This window comes from Athene cunicularia (assembly GCF_003259725.1).
Source record: "Athene cunicularia isolate RWA chromosome 1 unlocalized genomic scaffold, athCun1 chr1_part2, whole genome shotgun sequence".
Classification (NCBI taxonomy): domain Eukaryota; kingdom Metazoa; phylum Chordata; class Aves; order Strigiformes; family Strigidae; genus Athene; species Athene cunicularia.
In genome coordinates this window covers 29647781-29662883 of record NW_020799092.1, presented here as the reverse complement: position 1 = coordinate 29662883, position 15103 = coordinate 29647781, and the positions used below count along the sequence as shown (strand labels likewise).

General features: G+C 39.6%; 1 protein-coding gene across 1 annotated transcript in view; it reads right to left on the bottom strand.

Annotated features, from left to right (window-relative positions):
- ITPR2 (inositol 1,4,5-trisphosphate receptor type 2) overlaps positions 1 to 15103 on the bottom strand; it is a 283088-nt gene that overhangs the window by 230479 nt on the left and 37506 nt on the right. Inside the window, exons 4-10 of the mRNA XM_026864631.1 lie at positions 12898 to 13013; positions 11621 to 11707; positions 10786 to 10944; positions 5172 to 5270; positions 4600 to 4683; positions 3345 to 3491; positions 2005 to 2100 (exon numbers count right to left, since the gene is read on the bottom strand). Coding sequence (XP_026720432.1) covers positions 2005 to 2100; positions 3345 to 3491; positions 4600 to 4683; positions 5172 to 5270; positions 10786 to 10944; positions 11621 to 11707; positions 12898 to 13013 — 788 coding nt within the window. The remainder of the gene's footprint in view (positions 1 to 2004; positions 2101 to 3344; positions 3492 to 4599; positions 4684 to 5171; positions 5271 to 10785; positions 10945 to 11620; positions 11708 to 12897; positions 13014 to 15103) is intronic.

Here is a 15103-nt window from a genome sequence, read left to right as displayed (position 1 = left end):
AGCAGTAGAAAGGACCTAAGCTCAAGTTCGACATTCAGTGTAATGTGACACCTCTTCATCTGAGGTGATGAGGTATGGCAGAAGAAGGAAGCCCATCAGTCATAGTGCTTGATATCTTTCCTGACTAGGAAGTTAGCTTAGCTCAGCCTAGCTAGCCTGAATAAAATCTTTCTACTAGGAGCATCTCTCACTGCAAGTAGAGAGGAAAATGGAACCATCTCTTCAGTGGAAGTACTGGTTGCCTCTTGAAAATTAGCTGTTATTAACCAATATTAACTACACAAAGCCTGCTGGCTTCAACACAAGCTAAAGTACTGCTGTAGTATGGAGGCAGCAGTGTAGACCAAAGTAGTTAGGGCATGTTGGCCCACTGCCTTCAAAGGCATGATGCTCTTCACCACTCAGGCCCATCAGGTTTTTAACTTACACCGTGAGCTACTGCTATAACCATTGAAAAGATCCAAATTACATTCAGTCTTAGATGAAAAATAGTATCAGTATCTGTCCTGGTGGTCCACTGTTTTATGTTTTGACACTGGTTTTGGCATCATTAGAAATAACTAAAGGTTTGATAGGTCCTGATTGTTCTTACTCTGAAATTAGTGCAGGCTGTGACAGAAGCTGGCAAGTGAAAGCAGCACCCTGGGAATACTAAGGAGTTGTCTGCATACAGAAGTTGTACTTGCTGTAAATGTAACTCCATCCAGTTAGAGCAAGTCTTTTTTCAGGGATTCCCTAACATACAGTGATTTATATCTGGCTCTTGTGAAGTTTCACACTCATACTTCCAAGCATAAGTCAAAAGAAGCAATCCTGCACAGACTTAATGAAATCAGTAGAAAAAACCCATACTTTTCATTCATTGATATAACTTGGACTCAGACCCGTTCTAATACAGATTAGATAAGACTTTAAAAGTTCAGAGCTTCTTGCAACCAGGGAAAAATCCAAGGCTGTCCCATTTCATAAACTTGGTATTATTTGCTCTATTCCAGCTTGTCAAGAGCCCTATTTTATTTTTAATGACAGTTATGGGTCTTAGAAGGTATTATGCTGCTCTTCTGGGGAGTCACAACACTATTTTGCCTTAATATAAAGTACCAGATAATAACCAGACAAGTTGTAAGATTTTTCCTTCTCCTCTTGGACCTTCTGTTCCACCAAAAGGGTAAACGACTTCCTCAGACCTCTTTACTCAAATTTTAATCAAAAGACAGGAGTGCAATAGCATAACACCACAACCTACTTACAATCACAATGCACTCACATGACACAATAGTCATGACACCAATATATAAGTTTGTCATTCTTCAAGTTTCTACAGAACACAGAGATGCCTTGGACCACGAGCTGGCTAGCAGAGATCAATACACTGAAATCAGCACCACAGAAACATTTTTTTCAAGAAGTCTAGAGCCTACAGGGAAAAAAAAAAAGGAATGACAACTCCTGAATTAGAGTAGTTTAGAGTATCTGTTCCAGTACTTGCATACAGATTTCTCTGATCAAGCTCAATCATTAGCTTGCATTCAGTTCCACTCTAAAAGCTTCAGTCTGTATGTGGCTGCTTGAGCCAGCAAAGAATAATATTTGACTGATCACAACACTACTCCAAAAATCAAGTGCAAACAAAAGGAGAGATATAAATGAATCCAGGGGTTTTCAGTGTAAATATGGTGGATATTTAACAGTGATGTTTGCCTTGGCTGTCATGACAACAGTAGATTCAAGATTCAACAGCACAGTTGATATTAAGGTTAGTCTTGAGCTCACCTACTAGTGTCCTGTAGGTCAGAAAATTTTCCTTGCAACCCTTAGCTACAGCAATATAGCATGACAGAGCAGTGCATATCCATTTCTCCCCATTCACACCCAGTGGGAGATGTTTTCAGAGATCTACACTGTGGACATACCTACTATGGTAGTTCTGAATTAGCAGGACATATATAGTACTTGGTTAGGCAGCACAGAACCAACTCAAATGTATTTAATTAACCTTCTTACCTCTGCAGCTAAGTAGTTTCCAGTTGCCAAATGCTTAAATCTAAACAAGCTGTTCCACTGTCCTGTCCCTCCCCGGCAAGGGTCATGATGGACAACCTAAAAGAAGTACAGATTTTAATCAAGCTACTCAAGATCATACTTGGATCACTGACATTTTTTACAACTCATTCCAAATAAAAATATGTAAATGACATAATTACAGTCTACCACAGAGAGGAATTCTGTGCTCACACTAAGCCCACCATAGATAACAACTACTTTTATTTTTTGCCAGATACCAGGAAATACTCTTCCTATTACTTTCCATGTTCTCATTAATATACTCCCTGCAAACATTATAAGTCAAATTTTGCCTTTAAGTGACATGGTGTGAACCTGGAGCTCAAGAAAAGTAAGTGTAGCTGCTCTACACTTACATAAGCACTACTTAAAATCAAAACTCAAACCCTCTTACATTGTTTCACCAATTATACCAGCTCCATTTTTGACAACATTAGAGGCTTCCAATAAGTTTGTGTTCAAGTGATAAAATATCCCCATATCATTTGAAATATCCCAATTTAATTCTGTTTCAGCTGAAGGTCAATTACTACCTTCAAACCTAGGAGTGTCTCTTCTCTTAAGGAGTAAACTCAAATAACTACAAGTGAAATATACTGTATTCCATACAGTCCTTACTCAGACAACAATCAATCATTTGCCTGAGCAAGGAGCTGCGCGTTAAATGCACAAAGTTTGTTCAGTACATAAGAACTTTCAGGTATAGGAGTTACAGGAGTAATAGGTGTTATAGGAGTTTCTGTAACAGCAAGGGTTTGAGACATACCAGTTTCCAACATTCCTTAATTAAACAAAAAAATCTATTTGCTAGTCATCTTCTCAAAAATCACATCCATTCAGCAACATCTTTATTAATCCTAATATTAAACAGATGTTCATGTGCCGTTGCAGAAGAATGGACTCAATCACATTTGTGAGATTTCTTATCATTCATGAATTTCAATGTTCTATATTGCACATGAAGTCAAATATAAACACTCAGAACTCAGGATACATGTCATTTGATTGGCTTTGATAAAATCGCACTATTTACATCAAGTCTAAATTTGACTCTTCGTCATTTTAGCGAAGGTAAATATAATAAGAAAACATCTCTCCACACAGACACAGCAATAAAGTATCTCTTCAGTGTTCCTACACAAACCTTCATAAAATAATAATAGTTATGGGGAGGTGTATGATGATATGAGAGGCTATGAATGATTCATGTTGTGGTAAAGTATTTTTACTGAACCCTAGCCTTCAGGGCCTAAAATATTTACAAAAAGAAAAAAAAATACCTCTATTTCCCACAGTGCTTTAGAACTTGTTGCAGAAGTGGCTGACTGACGTAATGTAGTACGAAGGAAAATATGTTGCTTCTTCTCATATTCGTCACAGGTCAGAAACTTCTCTTGCTCTGCATGAAACAGCCTAACAACATCTCCCTAAAGTAATATGAAGAAGCAGCATTATTAAGTGGTAGGCAAAGCCACTAGACTCATCCTCTATATTTGTACTAGCTCCAGTGATGTCAACATAGCTGATTTAAAGAAAACATTTATTAGTTTCCTATTGCTGGAGCAGGTGCCAAGTGCGGAGCATACAATCTTGGCACTGAGTCTGGAAATCAAATGAGACAATTCAATCCTGCAGGAGACTCATGCACTTTTGTGAAAACAGAACTTGTTTCAGAGCACTGCAATGAATAGTGGGCAATAATTAACCTAGAGGTGATTTTAAATTCTAGCTAACTTTACTAAAGGAATTTTTTATTTCTAATCTCTCAATATTTAGGGAAAGTGAATAGTTTTTTTCTGACATTGTATTATCTCACCTCTTCTACTATGCAATCAAAATGAATGCCCCCTCTTTATTTCTTCTGCTGGCATCATTTTTGCTTCCTTCTGGCCTCTCCCAAGGCTTCAAACACTATCCCCAAACAGGTCTACACAAATATACCATTTCCCCTTTCAAATTCTTCCTTAAGAACTGCTGGTACCTTGATACCTACTGAAAAATATCCAGTTGTTAATGACTTATTAAAATACAAGTGAGGACTAATGTGAAATATTTATTTAAAATGAAAATGTAACTGATCTCATGGAGTGATCTGGAGGCATGAAGCTGTCCAATCTCCTAGCATTTAAAGTTACATTGTCTTACTACAGCTTTCATCATCTTTCATGCGTTGTTCCTTTCTGTAAGCTTGTTATACCTGCTTTTAGCATCTTGGCATAAACTTGAAGTGTCACAGCTATTCTGTACAGAGCCCTCATCATATTGGGCTTCATCTTTTCTAATGGATCCTCAGTCACTTTGGGAGGGGAAATGGGTTGGAAACGGGTTGGAAACTAGCACAAAGCAGCTGCTTTCACTTAGTATGATAATAACACAAAGGAAAAATATTCTGGCTGTTGAATGACAGTAGTGAGGGATCCTCAACAGCTTGACAAAGTCCTCGTTTCTTCTTTTATTCACTATGTAATATTTCTCTACAGTCAAATATGGCATGATTTTTCAGATTTGAAAAAGAATTAATAAAATCATACTTACTCCTTTCAGTACATCATCTCGATAACTACTAAATTTCATGAACAAAGTTATTTTCCAGCTTGTATTACAGTTGACAGCATTTACCTTTGGGATAAAAAACCAAAACACAACACAATTAGAGTCTTAAGGGGTGTTCTTCTCTTTTTGAGACATTCTATTCTTCTAAAAGACCACACTACATCTAGGGTGGCAGGGGACATGGCTTAGCTACATACTTGTGCCTAACATGGGTCCTGAAGCTCTGAAGCATTAATAATAATGATGTTGATGTTGTAGAAGATTCACTGGGCAAAACACTACCCTGTCTGTTGACAGCCTACCAAAGACAACCTAAAGAGCTGTTGGAAGAGGACGTACTCTTACCTCAGTGAGAGTTTCAGATACTCAAGCAAACCTCAAGAAGCTTTCAGTGCCAGACAGAACTGTGCCAAGAGTAAGTATATTTCATCTAATTTTTTGAGGCGAAGCTGGCATCTAGCCCATGATGGGTTCTGGTTACCAGTAGAGAACAATACATAATGCATCTAACTAAGATCAGCAGCTACCCCTCCTCCTCGCTTCACTAAACTCACCTCTTTGCAGCCAGGGTTATCTAGAAGCTCAATGTTGCTGGCATGTAGAGGCTGCCCTGCATTGACTGGCATGAGAACAACTTTATCACCCACAACAACCTGAAAGTCAGAAATAAAACACAATTTAGACCTATGTAATTATCCAATAAAATGAAGTAATGTTACATTTTTAGAAAATTACCCAAAAGAATGCTTCAGGACTGGCACTCAGTGAATTTATTTGAAGACAATTCACACATCAGCTGTTTGCCTGTGCCTCTACAATTGCTTGTGTTCAAGATTTCATACTAATGAATCCTTGCATTGTCAGTAAGCACCTCACCTGATTCAGCAGAAACTTCAGATCATGGAATAGATACAAACCTATGAATTCCAAGAGAAGTTCAGTTCATCTAAAAGTTATATTAACTACTCTTTGTTCCACATATACCACCAGCCAAAAGGCAGAAAAAGCTAAGAAAATAATCTGTAGTCAGACAGCAAAACTCCTTTCCCTCCCTTGCTTTCAGCCAAGCTTCTCCCACCAATGTGTCTTTCATAAAAGCCTTAAAAATTTGCTTGTGACAAGACTCTGTTAGCCCAGTGACTCCCCAACTCTGTGGACCATCTTCTGGCAAATGTCATAGGCTCAGGAGTTCTGCAATTTAGAGTGTATGACTGCAATATGGAAAGGAACATAAATCACTGGAAATTCAGAGAGGCAAACACACTCCATCCTCTCTGCTGTTACTCCTTAAATGGTGTTTGGACCTCAGCATAGGCAGCAGTTACATCAGCTGAGAGACCTTCTCTCAGAGTAATTCTTAGCTGACTCCCTGCAAGCAAATTCCCGTGCCCTTGCAATTCTTTACCTATATAGACAGGGAAAAACAATCTATGAAAATGTCTTTGACCTACAAAGTGCTTGAAACTTGCATATAGAGAACTCAATTCATACTTGGGAGAGGAGGAAAAAAGAAACAATTTTAAAAAAATAAAATAAAAAATCAATCCACATAGATTGGTTGGCACTGGATCCTGATTTGCCTATATTTTATGCACACAGACACATGAAGATAAGTGGCTACATGTGATTTTTGCTGTATGAAATGCTGCACAAGCCATGCTTTCTTTTGGAACACAAATAGACAAAAATGCTTTCTGCACTGATCAGCACATTTCCTATGAAAAAGTAGAGCCCAATTCAGCCTCATGTGACTTCAACACAGGTGAATTTGACCCACTTACTGCAGAGGTGAAAGGAGGTTGCCAGCTCTTTACCAACACAGCTAAAATAAACAGTAGCAAAAGACAGCTTCCTCATACTCAGACTACAAGTAGAAATCCTATTTGATCCAAGTAACGAGAAAAAGTTCACTAATGGGACTGAAATAATGACAAGACACCTTTAAGATACACTACTTATGCAATACATTCCTGCATGCCATGCTTCACACAGATATTATTACAGCCCATTTCAAGAAGGTATGATCAGACAATTCATTAAGCAAAAAACCATCAGGCTTGCATCCTGCAAAGTGGAATCAGGACTTCAAAATTATTGCAAGTATACCAGGACTGTAACAGCTTAATTATAAGAGTAAGAGAGCACATAATTAAGCATCTTATTTAAAAAGAAAAAAATGGATGGGCAAGAGGAAGGTATCTTTGAATGCAAGCCTGTGACTACCATGGAAAGAAGATGTACGTGGTTACTCTGCTGTAGGCACACATCTGAGGAAGAACTGTTATGTGGGGTCACTGTTTCTGTCTCAGACTCCTGCCTTGCTCCAAGTCCCCATCAGTAACCTGTCCTCAACACTGGCCAGCTCTGCCAGCTGTCATAGAAACAATGAGTTATCCTATGTTCTTCCCCTTTCTTCTTTTTCTTCTTTCTTCAGACCTCCACAGGTGGCTGGGAAGGAAGGGATAGAGGCAGTTTCGCAGAGCTTGTTTCCTATACACCCTCCATCAGTGATGCAGAAAATGAAAGCAAAGTGAAAAGGGAATCCTCTTCTCTTATATGTGGCTACCTGGGACAAGTTGCAAGTCTGCTCTTTTGAGTTCCTCCTGTCCTCTACCTAGTTGATTTCTGGCTCCAAATAATGCCCCAGCATGCCCAAAAGACTGGAGGCAGACCACTTGTGTGCCCATGTGTCCATATTTCTCCTGTAGAATTGTACTAGATGGAGATTACAGAAGACAGAGCAATGTATTCCCAAGGTTTTGCTCTGCAAAATTAAAACTGACACCAGCTCTTTCTGCTCTTCCTTTAGCTACCCTTGAGCACAGCCATCCACAGTATTCTGTAGACCAGCAGCAGGTAATAGTCTGACTGGTCTCTGGGACTTCTTCCTTGCATATAGACATGGATTCATTAAAGTTGCATCAGACACAGAGATTTTGAGAATTTCATTCCGGATTGCTTTGCAAAGCTCTTACCCTTTCTGGTCTAGATAACAAACTTGCAAAGAATTATTAAATTCATTATGAAGCCAGTGAGAATTCAGCTTTAAAATTCAAGAGAAATTTACAAGGTCTTTCAGTCTTGGATGCAGTGTAGTTCTTCCTGACCAAGGTAATTTCTAAATTCATGCAACCCTACTTGTCCATCTCTTAGTGGAGAGGCTATACTGAGAGTGGGAAGAGCCACAGTCAAAGCTGACTGTGTTCTGGGGGAGGGACCACCACTGTCATCACTTAGAGTGATTCTATTGTTCATATAAACTCAGTAAGCCCACCTGACAGCCACATCTACACTACAATCAAGAAGTAGGAGCGAATACTAGTAAAGTATATCATAAAGACTGGCAGTTACAAAAGGTTATGTTAGCTGTGAAGATGCAGTAGCAGCATTTTCAGTTTGGACTAACTATCCAAGTAGGTTACTGGGCTCACTGAAGGCTCTGGTATTCCACCTCCACTGTTTGTATGTCATAACTACATCTGTCAGTGGCACTGCTCACACACTTCAAATATCAGGAGGATTAACAGAACTTTCCCACAGATGGCTGGGCATTCCCCAAGTCCAAGACCACCTCCCTCAGCATGCTGCAAGATCAAGCTTTCAAACCACTAAATCGGCAGACAATTGAAAATGCAATCCACACATCTAATCCTGCTGTCAGTGCACATTTTGCTATTGAGTTGAACTGGAACCAGCTTTAACCTAAATCACATCTTCCATTGAAGGAGAGCTAGTATACGCTTGGTAAAAGTCTGAATAAAAAACTGCAGTTGTGCCAATTACTGTAAATTTTCAGCCATATTTTTTCATTACTTTCATTGACTTGCATAACTACTCAGTTGCTAATGAAGCTAAGCTAAGCCTCCTTCCAAAAACTAGTTTTTAAAATATTTCACAAGGCTAAACAACTGTGATGACAGTCACAGACATGACTTCCTATATCTCAGCTTGCTCCAGAGTAAACCACCTTCTTTCATTTTAGGATATATGGCATATTTGGATCTACCTTGCCTTATCTGACACTGTAGCAGTCATCCAAGCAGTAATTCAATACTCACTTCTACAGACTTTCTAAAATGTGTTTTCTTAGGGATTTTCCTCATTATAGCACAGAAATTGAAAATAAAGAAACCCCACATTTCCAAACAGAATAAGGGCCTGATATACCAAGCTAACTCCATGCACTGAAGCATACAAAAAGATATAAAGCCCTCTAAAAGCTAGCCTAGTGAGTGGGTAAAGCAGCTAGCTCCAGCTTATGTGGTCTTCGGCTTTGTAGAGGAGTTCCCCAGAAACTAGCCTTTTAATGGGCACATGTCTGGGAATAACTGAGAGGGAAGAATTGGGAAACAAGACTGGAGCATCTCTCTGTCTGTGAGGGGTAAATGAAGGATTTCCCCCATCACTTGCTACCCCTGTAACCCCTTACAGCAGCTGCCTAGTTTCAATAACTGTTGAAGGGGTGGAAATGTGCCAGAGTAGTTATGAGAAAGTCACCAATGGACTAATGTGTAGCACTGGAAGTTTGCAAATAAAATTATCACATATGCTTCAGCCTAGTGTAAAGGAGGAAAAATTTGGTTCTCAAGACTTCCCTCTGTAAAATAAAATGACAAGCTCCCAGTTTTGAAAGACAACACCTGGTGACAAAAAATGAGCAGCAGGTAGGTTCCAAAGGAGACTACTAAATTAGGAGTAAACCTGACAGTTTCCCACACATCCCTTGTAGCTCAGAGCCTGTCAAATACAGCCCCACAGGGAAAAAACTGTGAGGGAGGTCTGTAGAGTGGAATGTTACAGCAATCACTGATGACCCACAAACTTTTCAGATCAGCAAAACTGCTTCCAAACTCTTATGTGCTCACAATAGTGCAAAACTGAATCAAAAACTCTATAGTACTGAGGATGACTTATAGGGCTTAAGTCTGCTCCTCTCAGCTATAAAGGCTCATGATGGCTTTGAGATCACAATCTGGGAACCCAAGGTCCTCACTCTGGAGAGCATGACATGCACTTATTTCCCAGGCATGAGACATTAAGAAAATGCCGAGCCAATGTTATTCTAAGAAACTGAGCCAGAACCTTAAAGCAGAAAGTCACCTTTTTTTCTTTCCAAAGAGAGAAAGGAATACCAGGTTTATGTTTGATCCACAACACTGCTCTTCCCTAGCTAAAAAGCCATGCAGAGGTGCCCCAGAGGGCTACTCACATCTGCTGCTTTTCTCTGCAACAGGCTTGCAGAAGAGGGGAGCTTTTCACATACCCTTTTGATCACTCTGTGGAGCAGGGAAAGACTAGGACTTGAGGGACTTCTGACCAAGATCTGGGAATGCAGTCCTTCCCCTCCCCACAACAGATTTCCAAAAGGAGCTGCAGGCAACAACACTCATCCTGGGTGAGCTGGGTAACCACAGAGCTAATGAAAGAAAATATATGAGAAAATAGGCATTCCTGTCTGAGATCCTGAGAGGGCTCTTTCCTTGATTACTTCACAGGGGCGTGGCCAAACATTCTCAGCCAGGTCTACAATATAAAACCACACAAGTTCATCATGTGGCCTTCCCAGAGGCAGATCTGAATTTTCGACAGCAGGCACTTAACCAAGACATAACCAAATGAAGTTTTGATCTCATGGCACAACTCAGACCTGTAGCAAAGAGCTCTCATATGTATTCTCCCTCTTACCAGCATGCAAGGCTCCTACTGAAACCTACCCAGAAGACCCACCAGACTATGTAACCCAATTCTGACCATAGAGGGGTGATACAGATTTAAAGAAAGCTGGTGTATTTCCTAGAGACATTCTCTGCTGACCTCTTGAAAAAAACGTTGCCCAGAATATTAAAAAAAAAAAACCCTTTAAAATTAAAAAAAAAATAGTGTAAACTATGACTTATTATCAGCTTTGTAAGCCTGGACACAGCAGGTGGACTTAGCAAAGATGCCCCAACATAGATCATCAGAGGCTCATATGCATGTGACAACATTTCAGATTCAAGACCACATAATTTGGTAACACTTTCTACTTAAACATAAAAGCTAACAGTCCCAAGCACTGTTTAAAATACTTTTTTCTTAATCCACTATGATTTATGCCGGTAGAAAAGAAATCATGTATCTTGTAGAAACTTTCTGCCTTCTCCTTCTTACACATTCAATATTACTTACGTTGTCACCTTCACTCCTCAGTTTCCAGAACGGCTGGATATAAAACCAGGATCCCTCATTCCCTGCAGCATCCAGAGACACCCGCATAGCATTCTTCTCTAGCAGAGCCGGCAATCTCTTATTAACTGTGAGGTACTTGTTACTTTTTATGTGCAGTAGCTGTGAACAAACAATAATTTTAAAAAAATACTATAGCTGTTGCTTTTTCTCTCTTCAGTCAAAAGAGGAGGCATAGGCTTTCACACTGTAGTGATTATTCATACCATACATAAAGACAAAACTGGAGAGAGTTATCAAAATATACTGCTATTTAGGAAAACAGATATTTTATCTCAGATTGAGAGAAATGTGTCAGTGATCAATTCTACAGAATATACTACACAGGTAGGGCAATGGTCCATTTACAGTGTTACTTTCAGGAATTTCACCCATTACAAGAAATCTGTACTGCCCTTAAGAACATCTGTTTCATATGTCATGAAGCACAAATTACTTCAGTGACTTAAAAGAAGCTGCACAGCACCTCTATAATATGATTTTGAAATAAATCTTGAAAATAAAAGATACATATATGCACTCAGATTTTAAACTGCAGCAGCAAAAATTACACATAAAATTTATATTACAACTTATTATTTAAACATAAATACAGAGCACTTCTGGTAGGCTTTAAAACAGACAGAAAAACACAATATTGTAAACTTCACCAAGTTCTGTTTACCTGACCCTTGACAATCCTGATTACAGCAGTTAGTTTCATTTTCACTGTAACCTTGAAATGAAACTATTTCCTTTCCAGCTCTGAGAGAAGGAAAATGGATTTCAATAGGTTTACCTGTATGACATTGCTATATTTTACAATTTCACCCAACAGCTTTCTGTTCTCGCTTTCATTCTGCTTTTGTTCCAGTTCTGCCGCATGCTGCAAGAGAATGATTATTTCTTTAAACTTTACAAAATCAGTACTCAGTACTGTATTCAGTACTGTATTCAGCTACTAGAATAGATAGTGTAAAAAGGAAATGCCATCACATTTAAAACGTTTCCTCCACCCTGCAAGAATTACTGCACCGAAAATATTATCCCCTGAATCCTGCTGCAGCATAATTTTCTGAACTGTAATCACCCAGACCCTGTGTAGTGATTCTGGTTTTTTATTACACAGAATAGAAACTCAGCCACAATTTATGGATGCGTGCTATTTTAAAAATTTTCAAGCATGAAAATTAATTCCAAGTGCTTTATTTTATCCTGAAAGAAAAAGAGGGCCGATGATTAGCTTTTCCTTGTCACCATTCCTGTTACTTGCTGGGTTTTCAATTGCATATAAATACCTTGACTTTATATATAACAAAACAAAGCTAGTAGGTCACACATTGCAAAATCATGGCTAAGCACAGTAGTCTGGGTCAAACACAGCCACAGAACAAACTCTCAGCTCGTAGCTCCAATTGCCGTGTAGCTAGCTCTAGCCACACACAATGTGCCTTCCTCCTCGTTGTTTTTAAATGGAAGCACTGGCAGCCTCTCCACTGCACATAAAACTATCAGCTGGGTTTGACATGACCTTGTTTTCACTTAGTCTTATTAACTGAATTATAACATCAGGCCATCTCTTTTTCACAGACAGAGAAGTTGCTCTATCCACACTGTATTTGATGCAAAACAGAATCTACCCAATGGTTCAGAGAAGAATCACCTAGACTGTAAACAAAAACAACTGCAGTTCTGAGGAATTTTCAGACAAAAGCATTGAAAACATTCATCTACCCTTCCACCTAACTCCTGGAAAGGACTTCAAAAATAACAGCATGATGTAAATCAGGGCCCACTCCTAATTTTAACAACTTAATTTTTACCTTTTAAAACTTCTGAAAGTATATTTTACCTATAGCAAAGGCACAACCCCCAACCCAAAGTAAGATAAAAAACAGGGCGGGGCAATAATGACAGTCAGAAGGTAGGAGAGCTAAGGAGAATATGAAGTTGCTATGGTAGCATAATAATACCCACCATGGTGTTTCCCATGCACTTACTATTATTCTTTCTCATTCTATTGTAATTCTACAGCCTGCAGATTGAGATAAGATTACAAATACAGATGTCTCTTACTTGAAGTTTCTTTAGCAGTGCTGCTTCTGTATGGTTTCCTTGTTTGGCTTGCTTGGCTTTCCAGTACTGCTTCTGAGCTGAATATCGGTTCATAGGACACACCTTGAAAAGGCAGTCTGCGGAAGATTGAAAGAAATACTCATAAGTAACACTGAAAGACACTGCCTTAATTTTTAAGTATGCTTTGGTTGGTTTTCTTTTTCCAGAAACACCTAGATATCAGTGTTTAAACATAGTCACCAAACAGCTTCATGGCAATAATATTATGAACAGGGTGCAGAACATCTGAGTTGAACCTAAAGCCTTCAATGCCTCACACATGCCCACTCTGTGCAACCACTCTGCAACTCTGTCAGAATCCCAGGCTGTGAGCCTGGCCTATGCAAAATTTCCTGCTGCTTTACTAGTGCTCTTTGCTGCAGCACAATGTTAGAAACACACTGAAGACATGCAAAACCCTGAACAAACAGTCCTGCTTTCTGTATGCCATACAACTGGCTGCCCTGCTCCTTCTGGCATTGCTGAAACAAAGGATTGCAAAGGCATTCAGCTGCAAGCCACCAAAGAGGTTAATGCAGTATTCAGGTCTACTAAGACTGATTTTAAAAAAATGTTAAAACAACTAAGTGACACAAACTGACCACCACCACCATCCAATAGACCAGGCAAAAAAACAGGTAAGGAGGAAGGGAAGGCCACCTGAGAAGAGTTGACTGAGGACAGAGGAGGAGGTACACCCTGAGGAGACTGCAGCCAATGAGGGAACCATGGAGTCGGAAATGAGAAGCAGCAAAGTGAGCTGCAAAGCACTGACCCCCATCCCCTCCTCATCACCTCCCTGCAGGGACAACATGCAGCGTGCAGCAATGGGGCTGGGGACTGAGAAGAGGGAGTGATGTGTCTGTTGGGAAGCATCCCTTGGCTTCCCTAAGTGCTTGTTCAGTTGTTCATCCTTATTTCCCAATATCAGAATCAATAATTTAATGTTAATTAGCAATAAATAAATTTTGTGAAATTCCCTGACTCAGCACTTCTGGGTTTTTCTGGGCCACTGACAGTCCTATAGACTGGAAATAGAGGCTCACAATTAATCCAAATCCAACTACATTTAGAGTGATAAACAACACCTAGTCTTGCATGGTCCCAATCAACTACTCTAAAAGCTAGGCTTGAAAGACATTCTACTTGGCAGATGTAATTGTCCTTTCACACCCCATGTGTACCAACTGACAAGAGGAAGGGACAGGGAAGTTTTAATTAGCAATCAGACTTTTGCTGTGAGACTAGTAAGAACATACAGGACTGCATGTGTATTATTGTGTGAAACTCTTCCCCAACATGTGGTACAATTTACAGATGTCAAAGAAAGGTCTGTCCCAAACTGTTAGCCCTCCATATTTAACTGTCACAGACTAATCCACCCCCAGATGAGAACAACCTTTGAAGAATTTTGTCCAGGTAAGTAACTATTCCTACCTGACTCCCAGCCACCCAACTGCAGCAGAAGCTAGAGTCAGGTAATAGTGGCAATGTATCCTACTTCAAAGAGGTTTTGCCCCAGGGCTGGACCAAGAATAAAGAAGTTTCTCTTCTGATCCCACAAGCACATCTCGCAGACCCTGACACCCCAAATTGGCCAGAATCAGCAAGATCACTTCTCTGCTGGTCATCAAGCAACCTTCCCATGAAGAGACTGCAACACCACTGGGAAGCTACATTGCACAGAGTATAGCACAGACAGTGCTACTCACAAAAATACAGAAAAGAAAAAGAACAAGCATACTAGCTCCATGTGGTCAACATGAAGTGCTTATTTACTACCACACCCAACATAATGGCATACACATCACATAGCACAAAATAATTTTAAAACAGTCCTCTCTACACTCAGCTCTCCTGCTGCCTTCTCCAAAGACTTCCTTTCCAGTAGCACTGTATAGCCACCCTTATCTTTGTTATCAAAAGGTGCTGCAATATGAAATAGCAACTGCAATATCAATACTAAGTAGACGTTTCAGTTACACACTGAATCAATGCATAGGTGACCCTGTTGAATTCACCAACCTTGCATGTCATTTTTAAATACAGACTAATCTCATTGTTCACCCATTACTGTCACAAAAAAATGTCAAAACAGTAAGCTATAAGGAACTATCCCAAAGTCATAGTCTGGGTCTTTAACCACTGAATCAGGTCAACTTTTATG